At 41.9% G+C, this 27,749-nt stretch overlaps 1 protein-coding gene across 2 annotated transcripts in view; it reads right to left on the reverse strand.

Moving 5' to 3' along the window:
* Positions 1–1,449: 1,449 nt before the first annotated feature.
* LOC119514354 (phosphatidylcholine transfer protein) overlaps positions 1,450–27,749 on the reverse strand; it is a 36,810-nt gene continuing 10,510 nt past the window's right edge. The window contains exons 2-6 of one of the 2 annotated variants that reach the window (XM_037810073.1): positions 11,226–11,343; positions 8,612–8,691; positions 4,798–4,969; positions 3,914–3,981; positions 1,450–2,706 (exon numbers count right to left, since the gene is read on the reverse strand). In XM_037810073.1, coding sequence (XP_037666001.1) covers positions 2,641–2,706; positions 3,914–3,981; positions 4,798–4,969; positions 8,612–8,691; positions 11,226–11,343 — 504 coding nt within the window. In that variant the 3' untranslated portion in view covers positions 1,450–2,640. The remainder of the gene's footprint in view (positions 2,707–3,913; positions 3,982–4,797; positions 4,970–8,611; positions 8,692–11,225; positions 11,344–27,749) is intronic. The other variant, XM_037810074.1, reaches the window with a different exon arrangement.

The raw sequence follows: 27,749 nt of genomic DNA on the forward strand, positions 1-27,749 counted from the left end.
CTTTTGTCATTAAATTTCAACTGAAATCCTGACCAATCTCAGCTGGATCCAGTACAGACTGTGCCATTTCCTTAACTTTAAAATGTAACTGTTAACCACGCCAGGAATGCAATCCCTTAACAAACAGTATCAATCCTTGATACTTTCAGGGAAAGACTGTTGGGGACCCGAAAAATGATGATTTGGGAGAATAACTGGACTTGAATCAATGTGGATTGAGCCTCTAAATCTGGACTGGTTTAGTCTTCTGGGTTAGAGTCATTTGATCAATCTTCTCTAAATCATTTATTTGCTCATTCAGATAACATTCAAGTGTCTGCTATGTACTACCCCAGGAACCATTAATCAAAGTGAAATAAATAACTGTTTCTGTCCATAAAAAGCTTATGATCTATTTAGAAAGACAGACATGGGAAAAGTAAGTGAAACAAGGTGTGGTAATATATTTACTTTCAAATTCCAAATAATACAGGCAGCCCTTATGGCAAGACATATCCTGAAGAATAGGATGCAGCCCCTGAGGTTCCAGGTCTACATTTTTTGCACCTTTGGCATCTATTATGGGCTCCAGGGTTCTCAGTTTCCAACATGACCTCCTATTTCACTGCTGTTTAGGCCTGTCTTCCACTCCAAACTACCAAGCATAAATACCAAAAAGTTGTAACTCTATAATTATAGCAAACTTTGTGACGTTTTTGGTTCTAGATGACTTACCTAGAAACCTTGTATTCTTAGTATCCTCAGAATACTTAGTAAATTATTGAACACTGTTTAAAATATGGTTTGCAAGACACTATTTCATGTTGAGTCTCTGCTCAAAGACTGTAATCTCAGGGAGTGTTTCATAAAGCGTTTACACATAAAATTTCAATTTGACCTTTCTGACATGAAGCATTTCGATTTAGTTCACCTAAAACTAAATGTTTTTCCCATTGCTTTGCTTTGTTTTGACATGTTTTTTTATTTGCTAAATAAAGTAATTAAAAAATTTCAGCTATATTACTAATAATATTTTAATGATAAATTTATGAGGTACTTGCTTGCTTGCATAATACTGTCCATATGACGACCATCACTGGAGAAGGGATAGGCACTTGGCTTAGAGGGAATCATAGGATGGTGCAGGACTTACTGGAAAGCAATGCTATCTCTTTTTGCTTGGCATGAGCCTGGGAAGATGCAGGCCTACTTAACTATTGCAATCTTTGATGCAGACGAAGACAAAGATAACTTGGAGAACAAACAGAGCTGAATTTAAATGTCATTGTTTGAGCATCTGTACCAATCCCTACCTGAGGCCACTCTGTACCTGGCCTCCCATGTAAGATCAAAATTCCCTGCTATGCTCATGCCTCCTTGAGTTGGGTTGGATTTCACTTGCAAGCAAGAGACCTGATTCATTCTCACAAAAGGAAGAAGGTATGTAAGAAGCTGCACACAGGACAAGTCTGAGTTGCTCTGTATTTATTCTGTATGGAATACACTTTTCTTCCCCATAGAGAAAACACAGAGTCTGAGGTATCCCAGTATAATAAATCCCCTCCATCTGGCATTACATCCTGAATTTCTATGCCCATTAATCAAGGTCTGCTACCTTCACACACTGGTTAAAATTTGTCCCTGAGATCATCAAAGCTGTGCCTTTGGACACAGAATATCCTGTCCTCCCCAAATTCAGGAGGAACTGTAAGAAACCGAAAGTTCTGCTGGTGGGAGAGGCACACAATTTAGGTAGGTTTCCTGAGAAAAAGTAGAGAGTCAACCAAGCCACTGATTACATTTTCCGTGGCTGTGAACTGTTATCCCTTCAATAGCCCCAAACAATCTAGAAGGGAAACTCATCTTATTGCATACAAAGCCATTTCATCGTGATGCCGTACACAAAGCATCTTTGCTTTCATCAGCTGCCAGAGCCATCTTGACGTCTCAGGTTCCAGTAAAGTGCACAGCTAGAGAGGTATGGGCAGCCTTTACCCAGTGGCATATGGGAAAGAGCAAAACCCAGACACGGGTGATCAGGAAAAATGGTATCACATTATGTGCTCAGGCAGACCTGCAATGTTTTGTCAAATGGTTTGAAATCATAGCAGCTATTGATCCCCCAAGCAGTTATTGGATTATCATCTCAAATCCCAGCCTGATCAAGTCAACACAGCATTAGGCAAATGGACGTCAGCACTGTCTTCCAGCCCTAGTGTACTGACAGCACTGAAAGGAATGCAACTTCCAGCAGCCCCTCCTGAGTTGCAAGAAATCATGTTCTGGGAAGGAGCCAGCTTGCCAGGAGCAGTCAGTCATTCTTGTGTTTTGTTGTTGTTACTCCACCCACCCATCTCCCCAAGATGGTACAATGGAATGATTGTCTTCCCTATGGAGGACTTCCCTTTTTAAAAATAAACAAGCAAAGGTTTCCCTAATCTGACCCACATTCAACAGAGGAAGAAGGCAGCTAGTCCTGGGGTGGGGTGAGTGGGAAAGGAAGCAGGCGGGTGAGCCAGGTGTCAGACAGCACTTAGGGACAACGTGCCGTAGAACGTGCAGGCCTCTGAAGACGGAAAAGTGGAGGGCAGGCTGCACATCGAGCCAGCGTGGCACTCCCAGAGACGTCATTCCAAGGATACAAGTTCCCGGCCCCCTCGCTTAGGCTTTCTTGGGGTAGTTCTGACAGGCTTTCGCTAAGTCCTTCAAGAAGTTAGGAACGCCATTCTGCAAAGGAAAAGCAACTCTTGTTTGTATGTCCTCACAGCTGATCACTCATGATGCCTCTGGATGCATCAAAAGGGAAACAAAGATGGCCCTGGGAGTATTAAAAGACAACAGGGCATGTGTCTGGATTTCAACAGACCGTTGGCAGGATAATGAGGAAAGGTGAGACGCAGGGCACAGGGGAAACTCGCCAGCAAGAGCAGCTGTTGGAAAACACTGCCTTATATTTGGGCCTTTGCTAATACAAAGCTAAGAAACTTCTGAAACACTGTGTCTTGAAAAAAAAAAGAAAACATGGGAAATGGGATGGAGCTGGGTGGTTGGATTCTTCCAAAGAAATGAGAGAAATTACTTGCTTTATAGACATTAGAAGATGGTAAAGATTTGGGAGGAGGGGTTTAGGATATATTATTATTTAGTGTTGGGCATCATGCAAGACTCTTTCCAAACATTGTGATATTTACCCGTACTCTTAGGGGAGGTAATATCCACCCATTTTTAAAAAGGAGGAAATTAAACGGCTTCCCTAAATTACACAAAGAATCAGTAGCAGAGCCAGGATTCAAAATCACATCGAATGACTCCAAAGCCTATGCACTTTTCACTCCCCCAAGCAATCTGTGGAGCCCTCCAGCCCCTAGGGAGGACTTAGATAAAGGAGGCCAAATGGTTCCCATGATGCCAGGCCCCTAAGTAGTCTCTAGTGATCAAAGCTACCACTACGGTCTCCCTCCTTAATGGGAAAAAAAAAAAAAACAAACAAAAAAACTGGAGGCCTCACTGCAGTTCTGTCTCCTTACTAGAAACAACAACAAAACTGGAGCCCTCCTCCAGGCTTGGAGATATGTCTGGTTATCTCCCAGGCAAGGTCAGTCCTGTCTTACTCCTTCATAAGTGGTGAAGGGTCCAAAGACATCACTGTTCCTACAAGGAGCAGGTGCATTGTACAGATTCCAGAATGATCCTGAGGGTCTCAGGGTATTAGCAGGGAGGGGGTGGCACCCCAAACTAGTGAGTCTTTTTCTTCTGCTTCAGCCTCAGTCCTGGGTGTTGGTAACCCCAGCTCCGACTGTAGTCACTCAACTAAGCTGCCCATAAAGGAGCCTCATTATCCTGAGACAATGCGTCCCTTCAGCCTGACAGCTCTGTGGGCTAAGTTAACATCTGTCAAACACGCTTCTCCCACCCCGGCCTCTTGGGATCTCACCTTGGCGGCCCAGTTAACGAGCCAGGACGGAACTTGGCCACCCGGGTTATCAAAGTAATACATGAAAACTAGAGGAGGAAAGAAAGGACAATTCAGAAGGAAGAAAAATGCTTGGAAAATGTAGCCACAAATCCCTGCAAACTTTGTATTCAGTCCTAGAAATATGGAGGGAGGTAGCACAGATGGACTTCTCTCTTCTGACTCGCTTATGGTGCATTTATATAAAAATAATTTTGTAAACATAGCTATAGGCACATTTTTCTGCTATTTATTAGACACATGGAAAGTGCTACACACTTGGATACAGGCCCTCATTTAATTTTCATAACAACCCTAAGGAGTTGGTGAAATTAACCCCATTTTATAGATGTCGAAACTGAGACTCAGAAGAGCTAGGCAATGACAAAGGTGACAGATCTAAGAAGCACCAGAGCTAGGTTCAGATTTTGCTGAAGTCCAAAGGCCACACACTTCCTATTACCCCATTTCCGATTACCCTATCACACCCCACTCTCTGCCTGCAGCTCTTCTCCCCAGGGCTGGACCTCAGGGCAGGTAGGTCCTGAGCCTCTCAGATGTGCTGAGTGGGAGTCCTGCCGGCCCTCGCCCATCTCCAGGCCCGGCCTATCCATAGGATCAACCTGAAGTGCACTTCTAAACCCTCCGGTTCACTTTTGAAGCTCTGATTTCATCCAGACAATGCAAAAGATGGGAATGAATGGATTGAGTCAGATTTAAAAGCTACCTCGCGCTCTAGCCAAGTTCCAGGGAGAAACTCGCGTCTCTTACTGGCTGTTGATCCTTTATCTGCTTTGCACCCAAAGCTGACTTCCGGGGGCCCCGTGAACTTGGCCTTTAAGTGGTTGCACCCTGATGTGCTTTACCTTTGCTCCCCTTCTTGCCGTCACTCTCAATTGCCAGGCTCTGCTTGTACCACTTCACCCGGATCACGCCCGGCTTCTCGGCAAACTGAGGCACAGAGGTGCTCTGGGCCAGGATCACATAGATCGTTTTCCCTTCCACGTCCAGCTCTCGCCGCTGCCGGAGGTAGATGTACTGCAGGCAAGTCAAGGCACAGAACTGGGGACGTGCAGAAAGAAAGCCCACATGCTGGAAGCAACGGGAGCTGGTTCTATGCCAGAAGAAAAGGGAGCTGGTCTGGACCTCCTGCTTGGTATCTGCTCCCTTGTTCTGTTACTTCACTTACCTGTCCTGTCTCCCTACTGCACTGCAAGGCTGTGTCTCAAATCACCTAGCATTCTCATTTGAGGACATGCACTACCTACCTGTGAATGACTCCTTGATGCTTTTAATTGCACAGGGAAACCCTTCTTCTCTTCCCCGAGGAGGCACTATGAGATGGTAGAGGATGGATCACCATGAGCTGTATGATACCTTACTCAACCTTTGTGAGACTCAGTTTCCCTATCCAGAGATAATAGTGATGACTGGAACAGAATAAGCTCTCCATAAATTGTGGTGCCATTCTTCCTTTCCTGCCCTCATCCCAAAGCTCTAATTACTGACCTCTATGCATAAGAGATGATCAATCACTGTTGACTTAGGACACATGAATATTTGGTAGGCACATGTACTCTCTGTGTTAACACGGGTTCACCAAGAATAACAAAGCCACTTCACCTCAATAAACATTCATAGAATGACCACTATATCTACGACACTAATCTAGGAGAGGTCAATTAAATCCTAAGAAACAGTAAGACTCAGTACCTACTGAGGTTTTACTATGTAATAATCATGGTGTGTTTTACATATAGCATCAACTTTGATCCTTACAAAGACCCTGTGAGTTCAGTATATATATTTCCATCTTACAGACGGCAAAATTGGGGCTCAGAGAAGTTAAGAAACTTGCTCAAGATCCCATAGTCCAGTTCAAGTGAGGGAGTCTGAATTTGAACCTAGTCTGGCTCAAAAGCCTAGTTAGAATTTCAAAGCTACACAGGTCTCAAGTCTTTAATGAGTGAATTACACTGTCAATTAATAGAATTTGCGGTGGCACACTAGAAGCAATTAAAAGCCTAACCCAATCAAAAAGTCACTCTAAGTATAACATAATTTACATATAAACCCAGTTACAGCTGGATCCCATGCCACCTTAGTGTCTCCATAGCACCCAGTTTAAACTGCATGGACCGCATGGTGTTGGGTGGTCTACTGCCCACCCTCTCTTGTGCCATCATAAGCAAAGTTCTTAAATATTTCAGGGAGGAGGTGATGCCACTTTGCCTCTGGCTTTCCTCTCTGCCAAATCTCTTACTACCTTCTCACATAAAATTTTGTTCTACTCTATCCCACAACTTGCTCAGCTCATCTGATAAATTTCACCTGAAATTAACTTGATCTATTGATTGAAATTTGGCAGAACCCTTTTGAAGGGCTTGCAGTTCTGTTGTACCATACAGCATATGGCTGGAGAACCATCAGTTCACTTAGAGAAGTGAAGGTCCTTTTCTAAGGTCACACGGCAAATCAAGGAATGTGTCCAGACTTGAACCTGGGATCTTTTACCCCCAAACTAATGTTTTCTTTCCCTAGACTATTCTCTTTTCTCAAGAATTTAACAACTCTTACTGGGGAGATCTATACACGTACATGAAGACTAAAAACTTACTACGAGATGGCATGGCATTGAGAAGCCAATGAAATAGAACTTGGAGGAGACCCAAAGGTCCACTCCTACTGAGAGTACCTACCTGACCGTGAGGTCAGAGAGGTGGGATCATGTCCTGCTCAAGGTCATATATCTGGAGACAGCTGGATCTGGTCCCAAACCTGCCTCTGCACTAGTTGAGTGAATATGAGCAAAGTTCTCAACTTCTCTTTGTCTACTTCACTAACTGTGAAATGGGATTTGTGATACCTAACTTGCAAGTCATTGGCAGGACTAGAGTAAATTACATAAAATCTAAGGGATGAAATAATCAATAATTTGTTGAAATACAAACAATATGTTGTGAAAACGATCAAGCAATGTTTGGAAATTGTGCAAAGACAAACTCTTAAAGAGCCTCTAGTTGGAGGCTAGGGCAGATATATGCACTTAGATACAGAAACACACAAACACAAACACAGGCAAAACACACAGCCACACTCTCTTTCCCCAGAGAATCATTATTTAGGAACATTTGTCTAGATGCAGAAGTGCAGAATGTCAGAGCTAGAAAATAGACAGACAAGAACCCAAGTGATATTACTGCAAAGGAGAGGCTAAGCCTACTCATAATTGTGCCTAAGAGTCACCCCCAGACAATCTCTTTGTGGCTCAGATATGGCTTCTCTCTCTCTAAGCCAACTCGGCAGGTGAACTCACTGCCTTTCCCACTACGTGGGACCTGATTCCCAGGAGTGTAAATCTCTCTGGCAACATGGGACATGACTCCCAGGGATGAGGCTGGACCTGGCATCATGGGATTGAAAAAGTCTTCTTGACCAAAAGGGGGAAGAAAAGTGAAACAAAATAAAGTTTCAGTGGCTGAGAGATTCCAAATGGAGTCGAGAGGTCACTCTGGAGGGCATTCTTATGTACTATACAGACATCCCTTTTTAGTTTTAGTGTATTGGAATAGTTAGAAGGAAATACCTAAAACTGTCAAACTGCAACCCAGTAGCCTTCATTCTTGAAGACAATTGTATAACTATGTAGCTTACACGGTATGACAGTGTGATTGTGAAGACCTTGTGACTCACATTCCCTTTATCCAGTGTAATGGACAGATGAGTAGAAAAATGGGGACAAAAATGAAAAATTAGTGGGGATGGGATGTTTTAAGTGTTCTTTTTTCCTTTTATTTTTATGTTTTTTTTTTTTTTGGAGTAATGAAAATGTTCAAAAATTGATTACGGTGTTGGATACACCAACTATATGATCAAACTGTGAACCACTGATTGTACACTGTGGACAATTGTATGGTATGTGAATATATCTCAATAAAACTGAATTAAAAAGAAAGATCCCAAGTGATTATCTAATTCAGTGGTTTTTAAACTTTTAAAAAAATGCATGAGGCCTTTTGTTAAAAGGATCTTATATGGAAACTAAATATGTGAAACACTCTGCTGCTTGATTGAAACAGACAGCGAAGGAGTTGAAATCTCACAAATCAGTCACCCCATCTCCACCCTCCCCACCCAGCCCATCTCCTTTCCACTCTCCCAGCTAGTTCTAGTGGAGCTTCTTAGAGCCTTGGAGCGCAGTTAAGCCCCCCACATTTGAGTCAGCAGCTCATTTCATACACAAGGACACTGAGGTGAAGAAACATGTACCCAGTGTTTCTGCCATTAGCCACCTATGTGCTTTTGTCACTTCACCTTCCTAGGGCCCCACTTTCTCTTCTGCAGACTGAGGAGCCATACCACATATTCATCCTTCCTTCCACATCCCCAGTTCTGTGGCTCAATAATTTCAAGCCCTAGAAAACTTCTCAGAAACAGATGACGTGCCCTCCAGTGACCACAATTGCAGAAGCTCCCATGATCAGGCCCAGGAGTCACACTCTGAGGTCTCTGAAAGCCACAAAGAAGCAATACTTTCAGCAGATATTTCTGCAAAAACCAAAGACAAGCTTGTTGGCTCCTGCCAGAAACCTAACTCTACTAATCTGCATCTGATGATGGAAAAGATGCCCCAAAAGCACTTAGAAGGATGAGGAATGGTGTGCCTTGTTGAAAGGATACATCTCTGTTGGACATTGGAAAAGGGTACTTCACTTCCCAGTAGACCACAATCTCTCCATTGCATTCTTTTTCATAGAGTTCTAAAGAAGAAAAAAGAAGTTAATGCATCTGGAAACTTCTTTGGCTTCAATTAACAAGCAGCTTAGGTATGATGACTGATAAGCCACTAACTCCTAAGGTGGAGAATTCTAGAAAATGTTGGGACAATTAATTACCAACCAATGCTTGTTACCCAGGGGCAGAGACAAGTGGATAGAAAGCCAGAGAAAAAATAAAACAGCCCAATAAAATTTGCCCATTTTACATCCCAAGCAAGATTGCTAGATAGATTGTAATGAAATAAAATCAGGCATCAAAAAGCAAATTTTCAGGAGTTCTTAGATCAGAGTTACCAGTAGATGTCACTAGAGTACCAATAGTTTTGCATTTGAGACCTTTTTTCCCCCTTTTAGATTTCTAGACAGATCACAGCTAGCCTATGACCTTGGGGAGTCACCCAGTTCAGCATCTTTAGGTGTGAAATGAAGGTTCCAGAGAAGGCACTGTTTTCCCTAAGCATCTAGAAAGTGGCAGAACTGTGGCTAAACCCATTTTTTTGCTTCTTTCTCATGTTTTTTTACACTAACAAAGCTACAGTGTCCAAATGCCCTTAATACTCCATCATGCTATTGTGTGAAAAAAGCAGCAAACTTGGGGGTGGGGACAGAGCAAAGGAATTTAGTAACAGCTAGCCCTCCAACCCTTAGCAGAGAGCAAGCTTCTATCTAATCCTTTAGAGAAGGAGTGAAGCTGTGAGGCTGCTGAAATAACCAAGAGAGCCTCTTAAGGAGAGGCTGGGCTGGGTGCGTGGGCGGGGAGGGAATACATTATTTAATTTAGCATTTGAAAGAAAATCTATTAGGGGTACACCTTAGATTGCAGTGCTTAACCAGCCCATTTGTGCCACAGGCCGAAGAAAACCCTTGAAAGGAAGGAAAGGAGCGGGGATCTGTTGTTTCTGCATGTTTAGCACTGATTCTTCCTTCTAGCACCAGCACTTCAGTTTTCCTTCAGGGAATCACCCTTCCCCTACTCCTTGACTATGTGGTTCAAGAGGACTGACTTGTGACAAGAGGATGGTATATCTGGCCAGGGTCTCAGTTTGCCACTCTAGCAAGTTTATGCCAAAAAGGGATTTAGTAAAGGCTGTTAGGGAGCTCACGGAATATCCAGGGGGGCCACAGTGAGGTTTAGAGCCTCAGGATTGTTCCAGCCAAGCCAAACTGCTGGGGCCAGTAGACCCAGACACTAGAGTGAGAGCTGCTGATGCCAAGTACCAAACATTAGAGGCTCTGCAATTGTTTCCCCCAAAGCCTGATGCAAGCATGCTGCCTGCTTCCTCATATTGCTCTTTTCCAAACTGAAGCCACAAGTGTGTCTTATGGGCAGAATCTATATCATGCGGCTGTACCGTGGCTACCCAGGGGCACTGGGATGGACAATGTCAGCCTTCTCCTTGGAGAAGTGAGCCTCACTATCCCCCTCAACAGGAACAGTACTTGAAAACACTCAATGCCCGAAGACCATGGCAAAAGTCCACAGGAAATAAGCACCTGATCCAAGCTGAGCCAATGGGAGTTGATCCTGGCTGCAACCACTGGGAAAGTGGAATTCTCATCCCCCAAGGTTATTTAAATGTTAGAAGCCTGAGTCTTCTGGTGGCCCCCTTTGCTGTGATATAAGGATCTACTGGAGAACTAAGTCAGCACAAAGAAAACAAAAGAATCCTTTTGAAATTATTTAAATTCTAGATCTAGCTATACTGGGAGCCAGAAGCTCTTGGACTTTTCAAAGCCATGAATCAATAAACTCCTTTTTCTTTTCTTAAGCTGGCTTTAGTTGCCTTTTTCTGTTGCTTGTAGCCAAGAGTCCTGAATAAAGGAAGGGCCTTTGAGATTTTTTGTACCCTTTGCTAGCTTCATAAGTCTAGATGACAGAGGGAACACTCAGCTCTCCGTTGTAAGAGTGTCCCCTATTTAAGGCCATTCATACCTCCCCATCACTTACATGGTAAAATCTAAGATCTGTACCTGGTACCATACTTGGTAATCGGGGTCCTGGATGCTCCCCTTGCCTTAGGTTTTAGATTTTGCTACCCCCAACCAACCCAGCAACACCAAACTGCTTATAGTTTTTGAACATATCATGTTGTTCCAGGCTTTCCTAACTACTCATGCAATTCCCTTAGCCTGGAAAGTTCTTAAACAACTCACATATCCACTCCCACCCCCTATACACATATATATTATTGTCTGTTTGGAAAAATTTGATTCTACTTTCCAAACAAAGTTTGGATACCACCTCCTCCAAGATGCCTTCCATGACCACCTAGCTATAGGATGACAACAGAGTCTCAGAGCCAAGCAGATCTAAGAGCCAAGTGGAGAGCAAATCTGCACACAGGCAAGGAGAAAGTCTTAGGAATAGCAAAGGTACATTGCAGCCCAGCCAAAAATTTTAAAGAAAACATGATATAGTAGAAATTAAACCTGCTCTTTCCAGGGGCTAGTATAAATAAGAATGAATTCTACTTTCTAATTGGTTCAAAAATAAATAAATGATAGGTATCACTCACCTTTAACATACTGGTCCCACTTTTTTCTATAGTCTAAGTCCATGTAGACATCTGCAAGTAGAGCTGGTGGGCAATTCTCCAGTACCCCAAAGACTTTATACTCATAAAGTCCAGTGTTCTGTAAAAACAGAACAGGTAGAAACAGCCTGTTGGTTCCCAAGTTGAGAGAAAGCTGGATTCTACAAGCTTAGGAAAAATAGCTGAGGCTGGGGTTCATGCAACACCAAACATTTCTTGAGCATCTCGTTTGTGACCCTGGGGACACGATGCTGGAAAAGCTAATGAGACCCCTGCCTACGTGACTTTTATATTGAAGTACTGGAGGAGGGACTGGCTGTGGGGACAATTCTAAGTGCTATCCAGATCATGTAAATGGCTATGAAAAGGATTGTGTGATATAGGGTGCCCTGGATGGAGGTGGGAGTGTGTACCTATGTAATCAGGCCTCTATGAGGCATAACGTTTATCAGAACATCATGTTCTAAATGTGAGGAGACTACCATGGGAAGATAAGGAAAGCCCATTCCTGGTATGGGGAAGGCCCTTAGGTATACGAAGGGGCAAGTTCAAAGAAGAGAAAGTCAGGGGGCCTGGAACACCCTGGAAGGAGAAAAAGTGGTAGGAGATGAGGTCAGAGAGACATTGGGGGCTGGATTCCCAAGTACTTTGTAAACCAAGGTGAGGGAGGGGTAAGATTTAATTCTATTTGTTATGGAAAACCAATGGACAACTTCAAATGGGAGAATGACTAGATCTGATTAACATTTCAAAAATATAATTTGTATTGCTCAGTAGAAAATAGATCATAAGGGAGCAAAAATGGAAGCAGGGAGATTGGTCACAAGACCACTGAAATAGTCCAGATAAGAGATGATGGTGATTTGAACAGGAAGGTAGCAACGGTGATTGAGAACAGTTAGCGATTTGGGGATATATTTTAGAGGTAAAAGCAACAGGAATTGCTGATGGATTGGCCCTGGGAGTAAAGGAAAACAAAGAACCAAGGATAACTCTTAGAACATGTGCTCGAACACCTGTGTAGATAAGGGATCCATGTTCTCAGATGGAGAAAACTTGGGGAGGAGGGATTTGTGAGCGAGGGGGCAATCAAGAGTTTTATTTTGGGCAAACTGAGTTTGAGATGCTCAATAAACATCCCAGTAGGGATGTCATATCGCTACTGGAGTTCTCAGAGGTTATTGTGGATAGCCACAGAACATAATGAAATCCAACATATAATTTTATGAATTCTAAGACAGCTAATTTTTCAACAACCACTTCTTTTTTATTGTATATAAAAGGGAAAGAAACACCTGCTTTAAATCACATTTGTCACTTCTGTTCACAACAAGACCATTTCTAGATTCCAAAGAACAACTAGAGTTCTCTGTTTTCGTGTTAAGCCATACCCTTTCCAAGGCCATTCTCTACTAAATTGGCCCCACCCCACATTTTGAACAATGGCAATTTAGGATTCTTGAACCTTGCTTTGCCTAAAGGCTCTGTAGTTAAGATTGAAGCAATCTCTCTTAATTTCAATGCAAAGAAAACAAACACAAACCAAGCTCTTAGATGGAATCTTGCTTCCCTGTGCTAACACAATATTATTAGCTAATCATGAACAGATGAAGCTATCTTCTCAAGGATGCCAGGAAGTTATGTGAGGTTACAGGAGAAACCTGGTGAATCTCTCTAGACAACCTGTGGCTTCACGGACTCTCCTGGCTCAGGTGGCATAACCCTGGGATTAGCACATCCCAGTTTAAGAATCTCAGATATTGTGAAAGTACCTAGCAAGGAACAGAAAGTATGATTAAACTTGAATCCATAAGGATCTTCCCGCTGTAAAAGTATGTGACTTTATACCAAGGATTTACAACCAGCAAGTGACAAACTACTAGCAGATCTGAGCCCTTTACCTGCCACGGCCACCGATGTCCCAACGGGAAGACATCAGAAGCATCATCATCTCGGTCTGATGGGAGACCTTAGGACAAACCCCTCCTCCCTCCTGCCCCCACCTGAGGCTCTCACTGCCTTCACACACACGTGTGAATACAGCTATGGTTACGTACACCCCCACAAGGCACAACTACGGCAGCGACTAACAGGCTTTGGAAGGTTGAGAAGTTGCTCCTTGTTCAGGGACATTGGGGCCTCATTTTCTATACACACAGAGTGAAAGGGACAATTGTGTATTAACATAATCATCTCTCCCAACCTTACAGAATTTGGCTTTGATTAATCTCGCTAAATCAAGACAAACTGTCTCCCAACCCAGGTTCCCTTCCCTCCTGAGAGCAGTTCCAGCCCTAGTGACCTCGGTCATACACATAAGACAGAGAAGAAAAACAAAAGCCCTGCAAGGAAGAGAAAAATGGAACGGTTATGATTTGCGTGAATACAGGAGAATGAACTATTGTGACAACTTCCTTTAAACACTCCCTTCGTGGCAGAACTGAGAAACACCAGAACCCCAGAAGAACAAAATGCTCAGTAACACCTTTCCTGGTTTATCGATAACATGTCCTTTTGATGTGCCAAACAGTCAGAGCCCAAATTTCTGGATTGAAGCACTTTCTCACCCATTATTTCTTTTAAAAAGTATTCTCAGCAAACATATTCATTTTTATTTAATCTTTAAAAAACAAAGATTTTAAAATAAATTATATAAATAATTCAAATTCATTACAGGAAAATGCCAAAAAGAATAAAGAAAATAAAAATGACATGTGACCCCATAACCCACAAATAACTACTGACAATATCTGACACATTTCTTTTAATTAAACACGTAAGTGTTATCAAATGGGAATAATATGGTATAAACAGCCTTATTATTTTAAACAATATTATATTGAGGTTATGAAGAGATCACACCTAATTTAACATTCTCCTTGATATTTCTGTTCCCAAATATTCACAATAACAGTCAGGTATATTGTATTTGAAGGGGACTTCCAATCACTTTGTCCTGCTATAAATTCTTTCAATAATACTAGTAATTGTCTCTCTAAAGACATTCCAGTTTCCAAGCATTTTTATACTCATATCTCATGTAATCCCTAACACAGTCCTGCTGTGTTATGTGAGGAGAACAAAGTTCAGGGAAGTTGACTTATTACTTGCCCAATTCCTACAGCAAGTACATGGGGCAACCACAAAGAGAAGATGAGTCTTCTGACCTTCTACTCCTTCTATACCCCGCAATCTCTCCTTATTTACTCTCTCCGCACTTTTTCTCCGTTGTTAGAAAGCTCAAGCTAATGATTACGGTAAAGAGGATCCATCACTTAGGATCTCAGCTGGAAAGGGCCTTAGACCCTTGTCTAACAGAGGTCAGTGACTTGCCAAGAGTCAACTGATGATGATGTTGGCAGCAAAGCCTGGATGAGAACATGTTCCTTCCGGTCCCCAGGCCAGCACCCCAGCTCCAGACCACCCAGGATGGATCTCCCACTGAGATTCTCCCCTGAGTCACTGGGCCTGGTGTGTTTGCCCAGAAGGCCTCCAAATGTATTTCATGAATGCTGCTTCTGGAGGGTTCGGGCAAGGAGCAGGAGAAAGGCAGGGATGGAGAGAGGAGGCACATTATCACTGTGAATGGACTAGACACGGTGCTGTCTCTCCATAGTTATTCCAGACTCCTCTCAAAATCCCTGTAGCAAGGCAATATGGCACTGTGGGCTTGGAGTCACAGCCTCGGTCGGCTTCAGGCTTTTCCACCTACCACCCTCACTCCACTCAGCTGCAAAGAGTTTCTACCTAATGGAATTAAATTAGATGATCCATCGAAAGTTCTTGCCATGATGCCCGGCACAGAATAAATGCTTAGGAAATATTAGATATCCTTTGCATTAATAAGGTAGATCTAATGAGCTCATCTTTCCAGATTGAAAACTAAGGATTCAGAACTGTAATATTATGCACCTTTTTAGGGAAACTAACATCTATGGAGCATGAGCTCTAAGCAAGGTGTGTGCTGGGTGATAAACACTCACAGTAATCCTGTGACGTAAACATCATTAGCTTCACTTTATCAATGAAGAAACAGAAGCTGGGGAGGAGGGCAGTTAGGCAATTTGCTACAGATACCATTACTTTTTCAGACATTCTGTTTTTCTGGCTAAATTGTCTAACTCAAGTTGTAACATTTCATAGTAAAGGTGACTTAATGAATGAAAAAACCCAGCCATTTCTTTCCAACTGCATTCTAGGGTTAAGATAGTCTGAGAAACACTACTGCCTATCGTACGCTTATCTGTTCTACACAGAACGAATACTGAAAGCGCTAATGTGCATTTTGTCATACTGGCATTTGACATTTACAATGCCCACATAGGAATTCCTTGTAGTCTCTTCTAACCTGGAAAAAAGCACCCCTCATTTCCTTCAATTTATGGTGTTTATCTGCATTTATATCACTAACTACAAGGCAGCCTTGACGAATCTCACACATTTCTCTAATCCTGTGAATGCACCCCTGAGCAGGCATTGAATTCTCGGCCTCTCGCAGAAGAGCTAATTTCCATTCCTCAGGTGTACAGGAAACCTCCCCATTCTATGCCCAAAGAAGCTGCCCAACCCAAGCCACTCTGTGGCAAGTAAGAGATGCGGATGGGATGAAAAGTAAGCATTTCTCACCAAAGAGAATCAGCTCTAATGGCAGAAGTCAAACCTGCAACTGCCACTTGGAAGTGGGTGGCAAGATGGTTATGAAGAAAGTTGATTAAATGTAATTTGATATTTGAGATCTCCCTAAGAAAACGTGGTAGGTTTAATCCCTAAGGATTACAGAGAGCTGGGTAAAATAATAATAACAGCTAATAATGATCAACTGTTGATTGCACACCAGGCACTGGGCTGAGTGCTTTACGTGGATTAGCTCACTGAATCCGCACATTGATAATAAGAGGTATGAACCACCAGTAAACCCATTTTTAAGAGGCTTAAAGAAGTTGTAAGAAATGTCCAGAAAAGGCAAATCTATAGAGACAGAAAATAGATTAGTCATTGCCTGGGACTAGGGATGAGAACAGGGAAGTGACTGCAATGGGCAAGAAGTTTATTTTAGGGGTGATAGAAATATTCTAAAATTAGATTGTGGTGACGGTCACACAACTCTATAAATGTACTAAAAAGCATTGAATTGTACACTTAAATGAGTTAATTTTATAGTATGTAAATTATACCTCAATAAAGCCGTGTATTAAACAAAGGTTATGAAACACACTCAAGATCACATAACTAATGTCGGCAGGACCTGGATTTAAAGCCCGTGCAAGCTGACAGTGGAGCTCATGGTCTAAGACACTGCCTCCAAAATTGTCTCTGATCTCTCCGAACACTTAACTATCATTAGACAAATAATCAGCAGTCTGGTGTGCATATAGCTACAGCTAAGGTGACCATATAATTTATCACTCCAACCAGCATGCTTTGAGAGTGAAAGAAGTGCTGTAAAAATTTTCACCAAGACAACAGGTGTAAACCATGACAGTCATGGGTATATTGGTTCATAGATTCACCCTAACTACAGCTTGTAACACAACACCATTTAATTTATAAGGGGCTTTGAAATGTACCACCTCATTGGATCCCCATACTACTTCAGCAGAACAGTAATTATTTCCAGTTTACAGATGAGGAAACTGAGACTCAGATGGGATCTTAGGCTCACGAGTCCTAAAATGAGAGACATTAGGCCTCAAGAGTATACATGCCAGATCTTTTGTGTGCAGCCTACAAACTAATGGCTTTTATGATCTTAAATGGTTATATAAGTACCTGCAAAATATCCTTCATTCTGCCTCCTGACCCACAAAGTCTAAATATTTACTATTTGGCCCTTTGTAGAAATAGTCTGCTGAACACTGCATTTTCTCCACCCCTTCTAAAACATACAACCCAGGGAAACCCTGAATTGCTACTGAGTCATATTACAACTGCATACACATATGAGAGGGATCTTTGTGTCAAACTCCAAAATACATTTATATTTTATTTTCAACCACATGGGGATTTACTGTTGAAGTTCAGACTACCCTTCAAAGTCAATCAGCCAATCCTGAGCAGAGGCTGAGTAACAGTACACAGAGAAGGTTCAGAGTCCACAAAGGAGGTGATGACAAGGCAACCGAGATGAAGGTCATGCCAAAATAATCCTCAAAGGGCCAAAGTATGCATGGCTGGTAGGTGGTTGTATCTGAGATAAACAAACTAAATTCCAATGAGGCCACGTTCTGTTTCTCATGTGACAGCCGGAGCCAGTGGAGGTACAAGGTAGGGAAGAAGAAGGCAGCACAGAACTCACTGCAGGGTTCCAAAACCAAGATCCTAGATTTGTCATGGTTTGTAATCAGCTCTTATATTGAGAAAGTCCCTTAACATCTAAGGATCTCACTTTCATCCCTTATAAAATAAAAGGGTTGTCTTTAAAAAAAAAACCTTAAGGCCCCATAATTTCTTAATCGCTACACATGGCCAGAAATTCCTTTTGCTTTCTTTGAAATTTCAGAAACAGAATTAAGAGGCATTCCCGAGTGAAGGGCTCAAATGTATTGTCCCAGAAACCCAAGGACATCTTCACCCTGTTCAATTTGTTTGCAACAGTGTGGTTTACCCTGATCCCCTTTGCTTTCAATTCCATCATTCTAGTTTAAGACTCCCACCAGCTTCATTCCTGGCCTACCCACCACCCTATGTCCTGGGCATTATCTTTCTTATTTTCATGATGACCCCAGAGGAGTGAGAGTCAGCTGCGGGCTGCATGGCAGAGGCAGCAATGAACTGAGCCTGGAAGACTGGGCTTTGTTTGCAATGTAAAAGAGCAGGGAGCAAGGGTCACTCAGGAAGGAGAAAAGGGCAACAAAAGCACAAACTGAGTGGAGCACTTTGGAGAGAGTGGAGGATCTGGGAGGCAGCACTGTTGGAGGCTGGACATACATGTGGGGCAAAACAAAAGTCAGTCCTTTCTCTTGCTGGCAGTGGTGTGCTACTGGATCGTTTGAAAGCAAAAGAAAGACATGGGAAAGCAGTGCCCTAGAAAAATGATGCTAGTGAAAGTAAGAAGCCAAAGTTGATCAAAGAGTCAGAAATATTCTTTTCTGCTATGTTCCATAGGAAATGTATGGTATATTGTTAATTAGGTTTTTATTTCTAGGAAAGGTAATAAGAAAATCATTAATGGGAAAATATGTTCTGAATTCCAAACAATTTTGTGCAACGCACCTAACACCATGCCTGGAATATGGTAGATACTTAAGAAATGTCACTAAATGTTAATCTAAAAAATATCAGGGATTCCAGTTTCAGCTCCAACATGTAAAGAGCTTGGAAGTCATCATTACTGTCTTTACAAGTAGAAAGCAGAACTAACTAAAAATTAATGACTTTTCTTGGACCCACCAGATAACTGAGGTTGCAGAGCAAACCGACACCCCAACATCTGGAGAGCAAGGTGAATCCAGAGAGTCACAACTGAGATCTGCCTTTTAGAGCAGAAACCACTGGAGCCATAAACTGGTAGAGATACTTACATGGTCATTTTGATGAACTGCAGGAGGTTGAGTGTGGAATAGTGTGAGAGTGATAAACTCCTAGGAGATGCAGTCTTGGGGGAAGGGGGACCACATTTTCATGGGATTTTCTTTGGAAACCCCCCACCAGGTTCTCATGGTGAAGAACTAAGGAAGATGCTCTGATGGCTCTAGCAGGGGGTGGGGAAGAGCTACCACTGTGAAATGCCCAGAGCTTCTCCAAAACAAAGGCCTACTCTTGGGGCAAAAGACATTGCAGAGCCTATCCCGCCTGGAGAGGGCATTTTCCTGGCTCCACCTCCCTCTAGCCTTCCAGTCTTGCCTAAAGGGAAGGGAGGAAAAACTAAGAGATATGGGTAAAGGTCACAGCCCAGGGACACAGGCCCATTTAAAAGACTGACATTTAACAGAAAGATGATAGAATGCATCCTCTCCCCTGTACCTTACTGACACAATAACAGGCTCCAGTACAACTGGATTACAGCTGAAACAGCTGCAAGACCCAGACTCTATCCAAGGAGTTTTTAAGGGAGATCAAAGACAACTGGGGAGACAAAAATAAGGACACCAGAGGAATTTGAAGACTCTCATGCCTTCAGCTACAGCAAACATGAAACATAGCACAACTCCTAGACAGATTAACATAAAGACTACTTACCTCTGCTCCTATTACCCAATATATCATGTCTCACTTTCAAAAAAAAAAATTACAAGGCATGCTAAAAGGCAAGAAATAATATACTGTTTGAATAGACAAAGCAAGCATCAGAACCAGACTCAGATATGATAAGGATTTTGGAATTATGAGCCAGGGAATTTAAAATAAGTATGATTAATATGTTAAGGACTCTAATAGAAGAAGTAGACAGCATGCAAGAACCGATAATGTAAACAGAAAGATGGTAACTCTAAGAAAGAATCCAAAGGAAACGCTAGAAATAAAAACTGCTGTAACAGAAACGAAGAATGTCTTTGATGTGCTTATCAGCAGACTGGGCAAGATAAGGAGAGAATCAGTGAATTTGAAGATATGTCAATTGAAACTATCCATCCTGAGATGAAAAGAGAAAAAAAGTGGGGAGAAAAAAAAAAAAAGAGAGAAGAAAAGAATATCCAAGAACTGTGGGACAGTTTCAAAACTTGTATTATCATGCACAAAACTGAAACACCAGAGTGTGGGGACCCAGGCCCCAGGCCCCCTCTCCTCCGTAGTGAAAGTGAGTTATTGCACGTAGCCTGCTTGACCGGGACAGACATTAAAGGTCATCAGACCTCTCCAGGGGAAAAAGAATGTACAAATGGTATCAAATGGTATCATAAACAAAGCACTGAAACTCCCCTCCCCTGATCACTGTTGATAACAAATCTCCACACCCCTGTGTCACAAGACCCTGCAGAAACTCTGTTCTCACACCATATGGAATGTCTCTGTCCTAATCCTTAGAAACTGCCCCCGGCACCCCCAACTCTTTGTGGAGTGTTAATTTCCATCTTTCCCAGCTGGCCGCCACCGTGGAACCATCTCCTGTTCATTAAACTCATGTATAATTCTTGGGGCTGAGCTGGGTTGGAATACAGAGGGAGAAGAAAGAGAGAAAAGGAGCGAAAGAAATATTTGAAGTAATAATGGCTGAGAACTTTCCAAAGTTAATGACAAACACTAAACCACCGATCTAGGAAGCTCAGAGAACAACAAACAGAACAAATACAAAAAATTATACACCTAGGCATATAATATTCAAACTGCAAAACCAAGAACAAAGAGAAAATCTTGAAGGAAGTCAGAAGAAAAAAACACTTACCTATAAAGGAACGTGAATAAGAATTACATCACACTTCATCAGAAACCATGCAAACAAGAGAGTAGAGTGAAATGTTTAAAGTGCTGAAAGAAAAAAAAATCACCAACCTAGAATTCTATATGCAGCAAAATTATCCTTTAAAAATGAAAGAGAAATAAAGACTCTCCCAGACAAAAAAAAACTGAGGGAGTTCAACACCACCAGACTTTCCCTGTAAGATACAATAAAAGTAGTTCTTCAGGAAGAAGAAAAATTATAACGCTGAGAAACCCTGATCTACACAATATGAAAATATCTGTGTTGAATGTCTTAGAGCTCTTTGATAGTATGGATTTGGTCTTATTCATCAAGTGTATTACTAAGCTTAGCACAATGCTAGGCACACAATAACATGTCCTCAAAAATTGCTTGAATGAGTATGTAAATAAGTGTTTTGGAGTTTATTCTGCATTAGGATGTATTCAGATAAACAAAAAAATAGCTATGGAAAGCATCTATCCTAAGGTAAGTGCATTCCCCAAAGCACAGCAGAATAAGGCAGCTATGTTTATCTCTAGGCTTTTCTGTGTCTTATAAACAAATTTAAATTTCTGGGCTAAAATGAAAGGTCTTATTTGCATGATTTTCCCTTTCTTACAAGAATATATTTGTTCTGGTTTGCTAAAGCTACCATTATGCAAAATACCAGAAATGGACTGGCTTTTATAAAGGGGATTTATCAGGTTACAAATTTACAGTTCTAAAAGGCCATAAGTGTCCAAACTAAGGCATCAACAAAAGGATGCGTTCACTGAAGAAAGGCCGATGGCATCCAGAACACCTCTGTCAGGCTGGGAAGGCATGTAGCTAGCGTCTGCTGATCCTTTGCTCCCAGGTTCTGGTTTCAAAATGGGTTTCTCCAAAACGTCTCTGGGCCTCTGTCTCTCTTAGTTTCTCTCTCTCCACTCTCTGCTTGGTTCTCCTGGGGCATTTCTCTCCAAACATCTGAGAGTCCTCTCTTAGCTTCTCTGGGACAAATTCTAGGCCTCATCTCTTAGCTTAGTAACTCCAAATGTCCTTCTGTCAGCATCTCCCAGCAAGTCCAAACTTCCCGGCCTGTGTGGGCTCTCAGCTCTCTTAAACGACTCCAGTGATCTAATTAAGACCCATCCAGAATGGGCAGGGGTCACCCCTCCATGGAAATGATCCAATCAAAAGGTCTTACCTACAGTTGGGTGGGTCACATCTCCATGGAAACAACCTAATCAAAAGACTAATACGTTTGCCCCCACAAGATTGCATTAAAGAGCACGGCTTTTGTGGGGGGCATAATTGATTCAAACCAGCACAATACTCATTTGAGTAATTTCCCTGATGAGTAAAAGAGCTGTCCAAAAATAATGTTCAGGAATGGTGAGCAAACTATTCCAATTCAAGAGCCTGGTGGAATTCTCCTTCCTCCCATGGGGGTTACTCTGATACCAGCAGCAGCTTGGAAGACCAGGCAAGAACCATTCTCCACTTGTCATTGCCCTGATTCACCCCTTGTTCACTGAAGGTGTTCATGACATGGTACTGTGTCCATAGATCCAGGAATGTCCAAATCCTTCTCTATCAGTCATATCTCTTCTCACAGGGCTCCCAAGATAGAATGAAAATTAGAGTTCCACTTTATTAACAGCCACACTAACATACTATAATCCCCAGTGCAGGAATCTGTAGAAAGACTGGGTGAGAGCATGAACCTTGGCTTATACCTAGAGGCAGAAGTGGGGCATCCTACTCTTCCTTCTCCCCCTTTCCCACCAAATCGAAATCTTGGGATCAGCATTCTCATACTACCTCGTACCCACATGCTCACCCTGAGAGGAGAGAAGAAGAGAAGAGAGGGAGAATTGAGGTTCTAACATATCTATCTGGTGGTACACTCTGGGGAGAAGGCAGAGGAGAGAGGATGCTCTCGTCAAGACAAGAAGTAGAATCCCATCCACATGCCATCAGCTTTTACACATGGTGACCTTGCCCACCAGTAAAAGATGGCTCCTTAAGTGTCCTGCATTTAATAATTGTCTTATTGATCCCTTGGGAGAAAGGCAGAAGGGTGAGAGAAGGGGGTGGAATAATTCTGATGTAAAAGAAGCCCATGATGCAAGTTGGATTATGATCCAACCTGGGGAATGGGAGTAGAAGCTTCTCATCTGTTCGGGTAAATCTGTTCTCATGTGAGCTAAATCTGTGCCTCTCTCCAAAAGCCCAAACTTTCTCTCAGCCTGGCTGGCTAAACTGTAGTTTTTCCAGTAATGCCAGGCTTTGAATATTTAGTAGGTCAACAGCATAAGAAAGAACAGTCCCTGGGAAAGTACAGTCTGCTCCTCACCAAACTCTTTGTTTAGAAGATCTGTTAAAGGACAAAATCACAATGTAGGCAGTCTCTTCTCCCAGTGCCAGACATTTAGATTTAAAAATTTTAAAAGTCAAGGCACAGTCAGATCTTTTCATTCCAACATTTACTTTGTCTAAATCGAAGATGTGAACCTTTGCTCATGGGGTTCACATTGCATCAGGGTGTCTGTTTGCATGGTAATGCAGCCCAGAGCTCCTGCCAGACCCAACTGCAGATCACGGGAAAGGCTGTTCTAAGTGACCTGTGGCCCTTCTCTGTCAAGGGAACTTTTCAGCCTGGCTCAGGAAACGACACTCACTCCCAAGCAGCCACTAATTTAAAGATCAGAGAGAGTGAGTCTTAACTTGGACATTTCTTTTGTTTTAAGATAATTTCTTTTTTCTTCACTCTTAACTTCCAGCTTCCATTGCTTTGTATCTCTAGGGGATTCTGCTGCCTCTGACTTTACCTCTCAGTGCAGAACCCCTGGAGCACCTGGAGCTAGGCACATGAGAGATGAGGCCCATACACCAGCGGTTCTCAAAGTTTGGTCCTTGGACCAGTGGCTTCAGCATCACCTGACAACTTGTGAGGAACACAAACTCTCATGCCCCACACTCTGAATTTTGAATTTTAACAAGCCCTGTAGGTGATTCTGATGAATTTGAGAATGACTCTGCCATAAACCCTTTCAGCTAGTCCTCTCAGCAACCAGGAAAGGTAGGCATTATCCTTGCTTTGCAAATGAAGAAGCTGAGTTTGAAAAGTGAAAAAGCAATTAACCACTAGCCTCTGACTACTCTCCAGCCTCATCTGGTTCTTCTTGGAAAAAAAATGCAAGCTCACACCTGGCTGAGGGACTTAGCACTTAAGTGTTCCCTCCACTTCTAGTTTAAAACCCAGCATGCACAACTGAATCTCTTGGGAAGCCTTCAACCTTTTCTTTAAAAATGTTCTACTAGGAAGAATTTCAGACATACAAAAAAGTAGAGAAAATAGAATAATCAATTCCCATGTTAAAGGGAAGGTCTTAAAAAGGACCCAAACTGCTCCCCAGACAAATTAAATCTGAATCTCTGTGGTAAGGCTTGCTGATGTTTTTATAGCTCCCCAGATGATTCTAATGTGCCTGATGAGAAACATGCCAGATCAATCTCTCATATCACTTATATCTCAAATGCTACTTCCCCAGGAGGACTTCTCCAGACTGTCTCATCTGAAAATATATTTTTAAAGAGTTCAACCATATATATTACCCTTGCCACCCCTACATGTCATCAGTTTCTATCCCTTTATCCCACTTATTTTTTCATAGCATTTTCACCTGACATTCATTATATACTTATGGTTTTTTTTTCTCCAATGAACAATATGGTTCATTGCTCAAGAAGGAGCAGCTCTGTCTCCCTTATTCATCACTTATCCCAGAGCCTACAGGAGCAGCAGCTCGTGGGAAGCACAGAGCAAATAGCTGCTGAGTGAACAAATGAAGGACAGAGGGGCAGACTGGGATGTGAATGCAGGACTATCTGATTCAAAAATCCATGCTACAGCCACAAACCACATGGCTGCCCTGGACAAGTTTTGATTAATCTCCAAAAAGAGAATGTAGTTCTAACCTTGAAGCAGGCTGTATATTTGGTTCTGAGTTTATCAAAGTAGACAAGTTTGTGTCTAGTTACTATTATTAGGTCTTGTGTGGCTTACTTAACAACTCTGGGTCTTGTTTCCTTTGTAAATAGGAAAATAGCCCATCCCTGCCTATCTTCCAGATTAATTTGGAGGGATAAATGAAAACTTATATGTGAAAATATTTTGTAAAGTGAAACATCATGTAAAGGTAAGTTATTCCATTAAATCATGGGGAGGAAAGTAGAGAAGGAAGAAGAGAGGAAAGAAACAAAGGGCAAAGAAAGAAGAAAAAGAAAGGAAAAGGAAAAGATGATGGCATTGGCAAAATGGTTTTGAAGAAAATTTTGTAAGCCTAAAATTTGGTGATTTAATGGAAAACAAGAACCTGAAAAAAAATTAAAATGTGTCAATCAAAATTGTCCATTTGTCCAAGGTGAATTCAGGAACATATGTGTCTATTAAACCAAAAAGTGGCAATTTTATTTTGTTTTATTTTTAAATATAATTTGTTTGTTACACTGAAAACTCTTTCAAGGGTCTCTACACTTTCAATCTTTTCAAAACATGCAACAGTAACTGTGATACAACATCATTTAGAAGATGACGACAGTTTTGTTTTTTCCCACTTTTGTTTCAAGACCTACTCAACAGGGTGTCACGTGGCCCTGGCCTCGGGGTGGTCATCTCTGATGCTGACTGTGGGAGGCAAACCAAGGGGTCAACACCACCTCAGGTGTCCCATGGTGGCAAAAGTGCTGTGCACCATCAGGTCCTTAGGGTTCCATCAGTCCAACCAATGTCCAGTAGTTCATAATTAAGCCAATTATCAGGGGATCCATGGCATGACATCTGACCCACAGTGACCCTCAACGAAGGCTGAATGAATTATATAACAAATGGCCTTTGGCTTTGTTAGTCATCTCCAAAAATGAGGAACTCACCCCTCTTAAAATAGCCCATTCCACATTTGGGGAGTTTTATTTAAAACTGGTACACTACCAGTTGACCACATGGCAGTATTGAGATGCTCTAGGGAGTCATACTCCCACAAAATCTTTAAACAACTAGCAAAAACTGGCAAAGCCATCTTCCTCAAAACCGGAAAACAGTTAAAAGATTGCAGTAAGCAGGCAAGTACTCAAACAAGAGAATGCAGCTTTAGAGACCGTGGGAGAAGCTCATGGCAACCTTGCCAGCCCTTCCCCCACCCCCTCACCAGTGCAGTATCCCATTGTAGGTCCCTGGCCCTGTTCTGGAGAGCACAGGGTAACCCCTATGCACATAATGGGATGCCTGTATGTTCGTACCAATCTATCAGGTGCAGCCCAAGAGACTGAACCAGGTAACGCCCCTCTGGCTCACCCTCTCAGAACCTGCGCCACAGGTAGTAGCAGACTATAGACAGCTAATGCAGTGTGTGAAACAATTAAGCTGTAGTGGCCTGGGGCAAAGGATTACCTGCTTAAGTCATACAATAGAGGACACAGAAAGGGGAGAAAGCCTATTTCATAGCTGGTAGATGAGGCATTTGAATTCCTGTAAGTGGGGTAATTCCTGAGGTGACAAGCAAGCACAAACCCACAACAACACACGGGCTCAGAAAAGACAGAGGACCCTGCATTGCACTTACGGCTCGGGCTGACTTCGTGATAGGAGAGCTAAACTCTGAAGGACTGCACCAGCCAATGCAGAGCCGATTTGCAAGTCCGTGAAAGACTGCTTTTTGCACTGGCTGGTTTATTTTTTTGTTAGCTCCTAGCACTCAAGGGAATCTCTATCATATTACTAGCTGGATACAGAATTAAGGAACAGACAGTTTAGGAAGTAATCCCAGAGTTCATACTTTAAAATGCCAAATCATATAGTGTCCAACGAAAGATTACAAGACAAACAAATAAGAAATGACAGTCCACCCAAAGGAACCAGATAACCCAGAAACTATCAATGAAGAAACTCAGACTTTGGATATCCAAAACAAAGACTATAAAAGAAAAAAGAATGAAAAACAGTGAAAAGAGCGTAAGGACCTGTGGGAGACCACCAAGCATATTAATATATGCATTATGGGAGTCCGAGAAGGAGACGAGAAAAAGGACCAGAAGGAATATTCAAAGAAATAATGAAAGAAATCCCAAATTGAAGGAAAGACATGAATATGCACATTCAAGAAGCCCAACAAACCCCAAACAGGATAAACTTGAAGAGAACCACAACCAAATACAAAGCAGTCAAACTGTCTAAAGCCAAGGATAAGACGGAAGTTCTGAAAGATGCAAGAGAAAAGCAACATGTCCAGGGAGACCTAATACGATTAAATGCCAATTTCTCAACAGAAACTGTGGAGGCAATAAGGCATAGGATGAAATATTTAAAGTGCTGAAAGAAAACAACTGCCAACCAAGAAGTATATATCCAGTGAGACGGTCTTTCCAAAATGAGGGAGAGATTAAGACATCTCCAGAAAAACAAAATCTGAAGGAGTTTGTATTGCTGCCTGACAAGCAATACAAAAGGGAGTTCTTCAGACTGAATGGGACATTAGACAGTGGATCAAAGCAGCACAAAGAAATAAAGACCTCCTATAACGGTAACCATACGGTTAATTATAAATGCCAGTACTATTTTATCATATTTTTTGGTATGTCTCTCCACATTTTACTCCTTACAGTAAAAATTAATGTGTATATATACAATTTGTTATAAATACAACAAAAGGAGGTGGGGCTAAGGGATATAGGAACAGTGTATGTGTATGCTATTGAAGTTAAGTTGGTTTCAAATCAAATGTGATTGTTATAGATTTAGGATGTTAAATTTAAGCCCACAGGTAACCACAAAAAAAATATGAAAAATATACACAGAGAGAAGTAAGAAGGGACTCAGATGGTACAATACAAAAAAACAAAACAAAACAAAAAACCAAACACAATAATTGAAAGTAGGCATTAATGGAAGAATTGAGGAACAGAAAAAAGTGTAAGACTTACAAAGAACAACAGCAAAATGGCAGAAGAAAGTCCTGTATTACTACTAGTTACTTTAAATGTGAATGGATTAAACTCTCCTGCCAAAAGGCAGATACTGGCAGAACAGATAAAAACACATAATCCACTGTGGTAGTCTGAAGCTGAATGGACCTCAGAAGACCATGTTCTCAAAGCTAATCCATTCCTAGAGGTGTAAACTTGTT

Source organism: Choloepus didactylus, chromosome 18 (genome assembly GCF_015220235.1).
Source record: "Choloepus didactylus isolate mChoDid1 chromosome 18, mChoDid1.pri, whole genome shotgun sequence".
Lineage (NCBI taxonomy): Eukaryota > Metazoa > Chordata > Mammalia > Pilosa > Megalonychidae > Choloepus > Choloepus didactylus.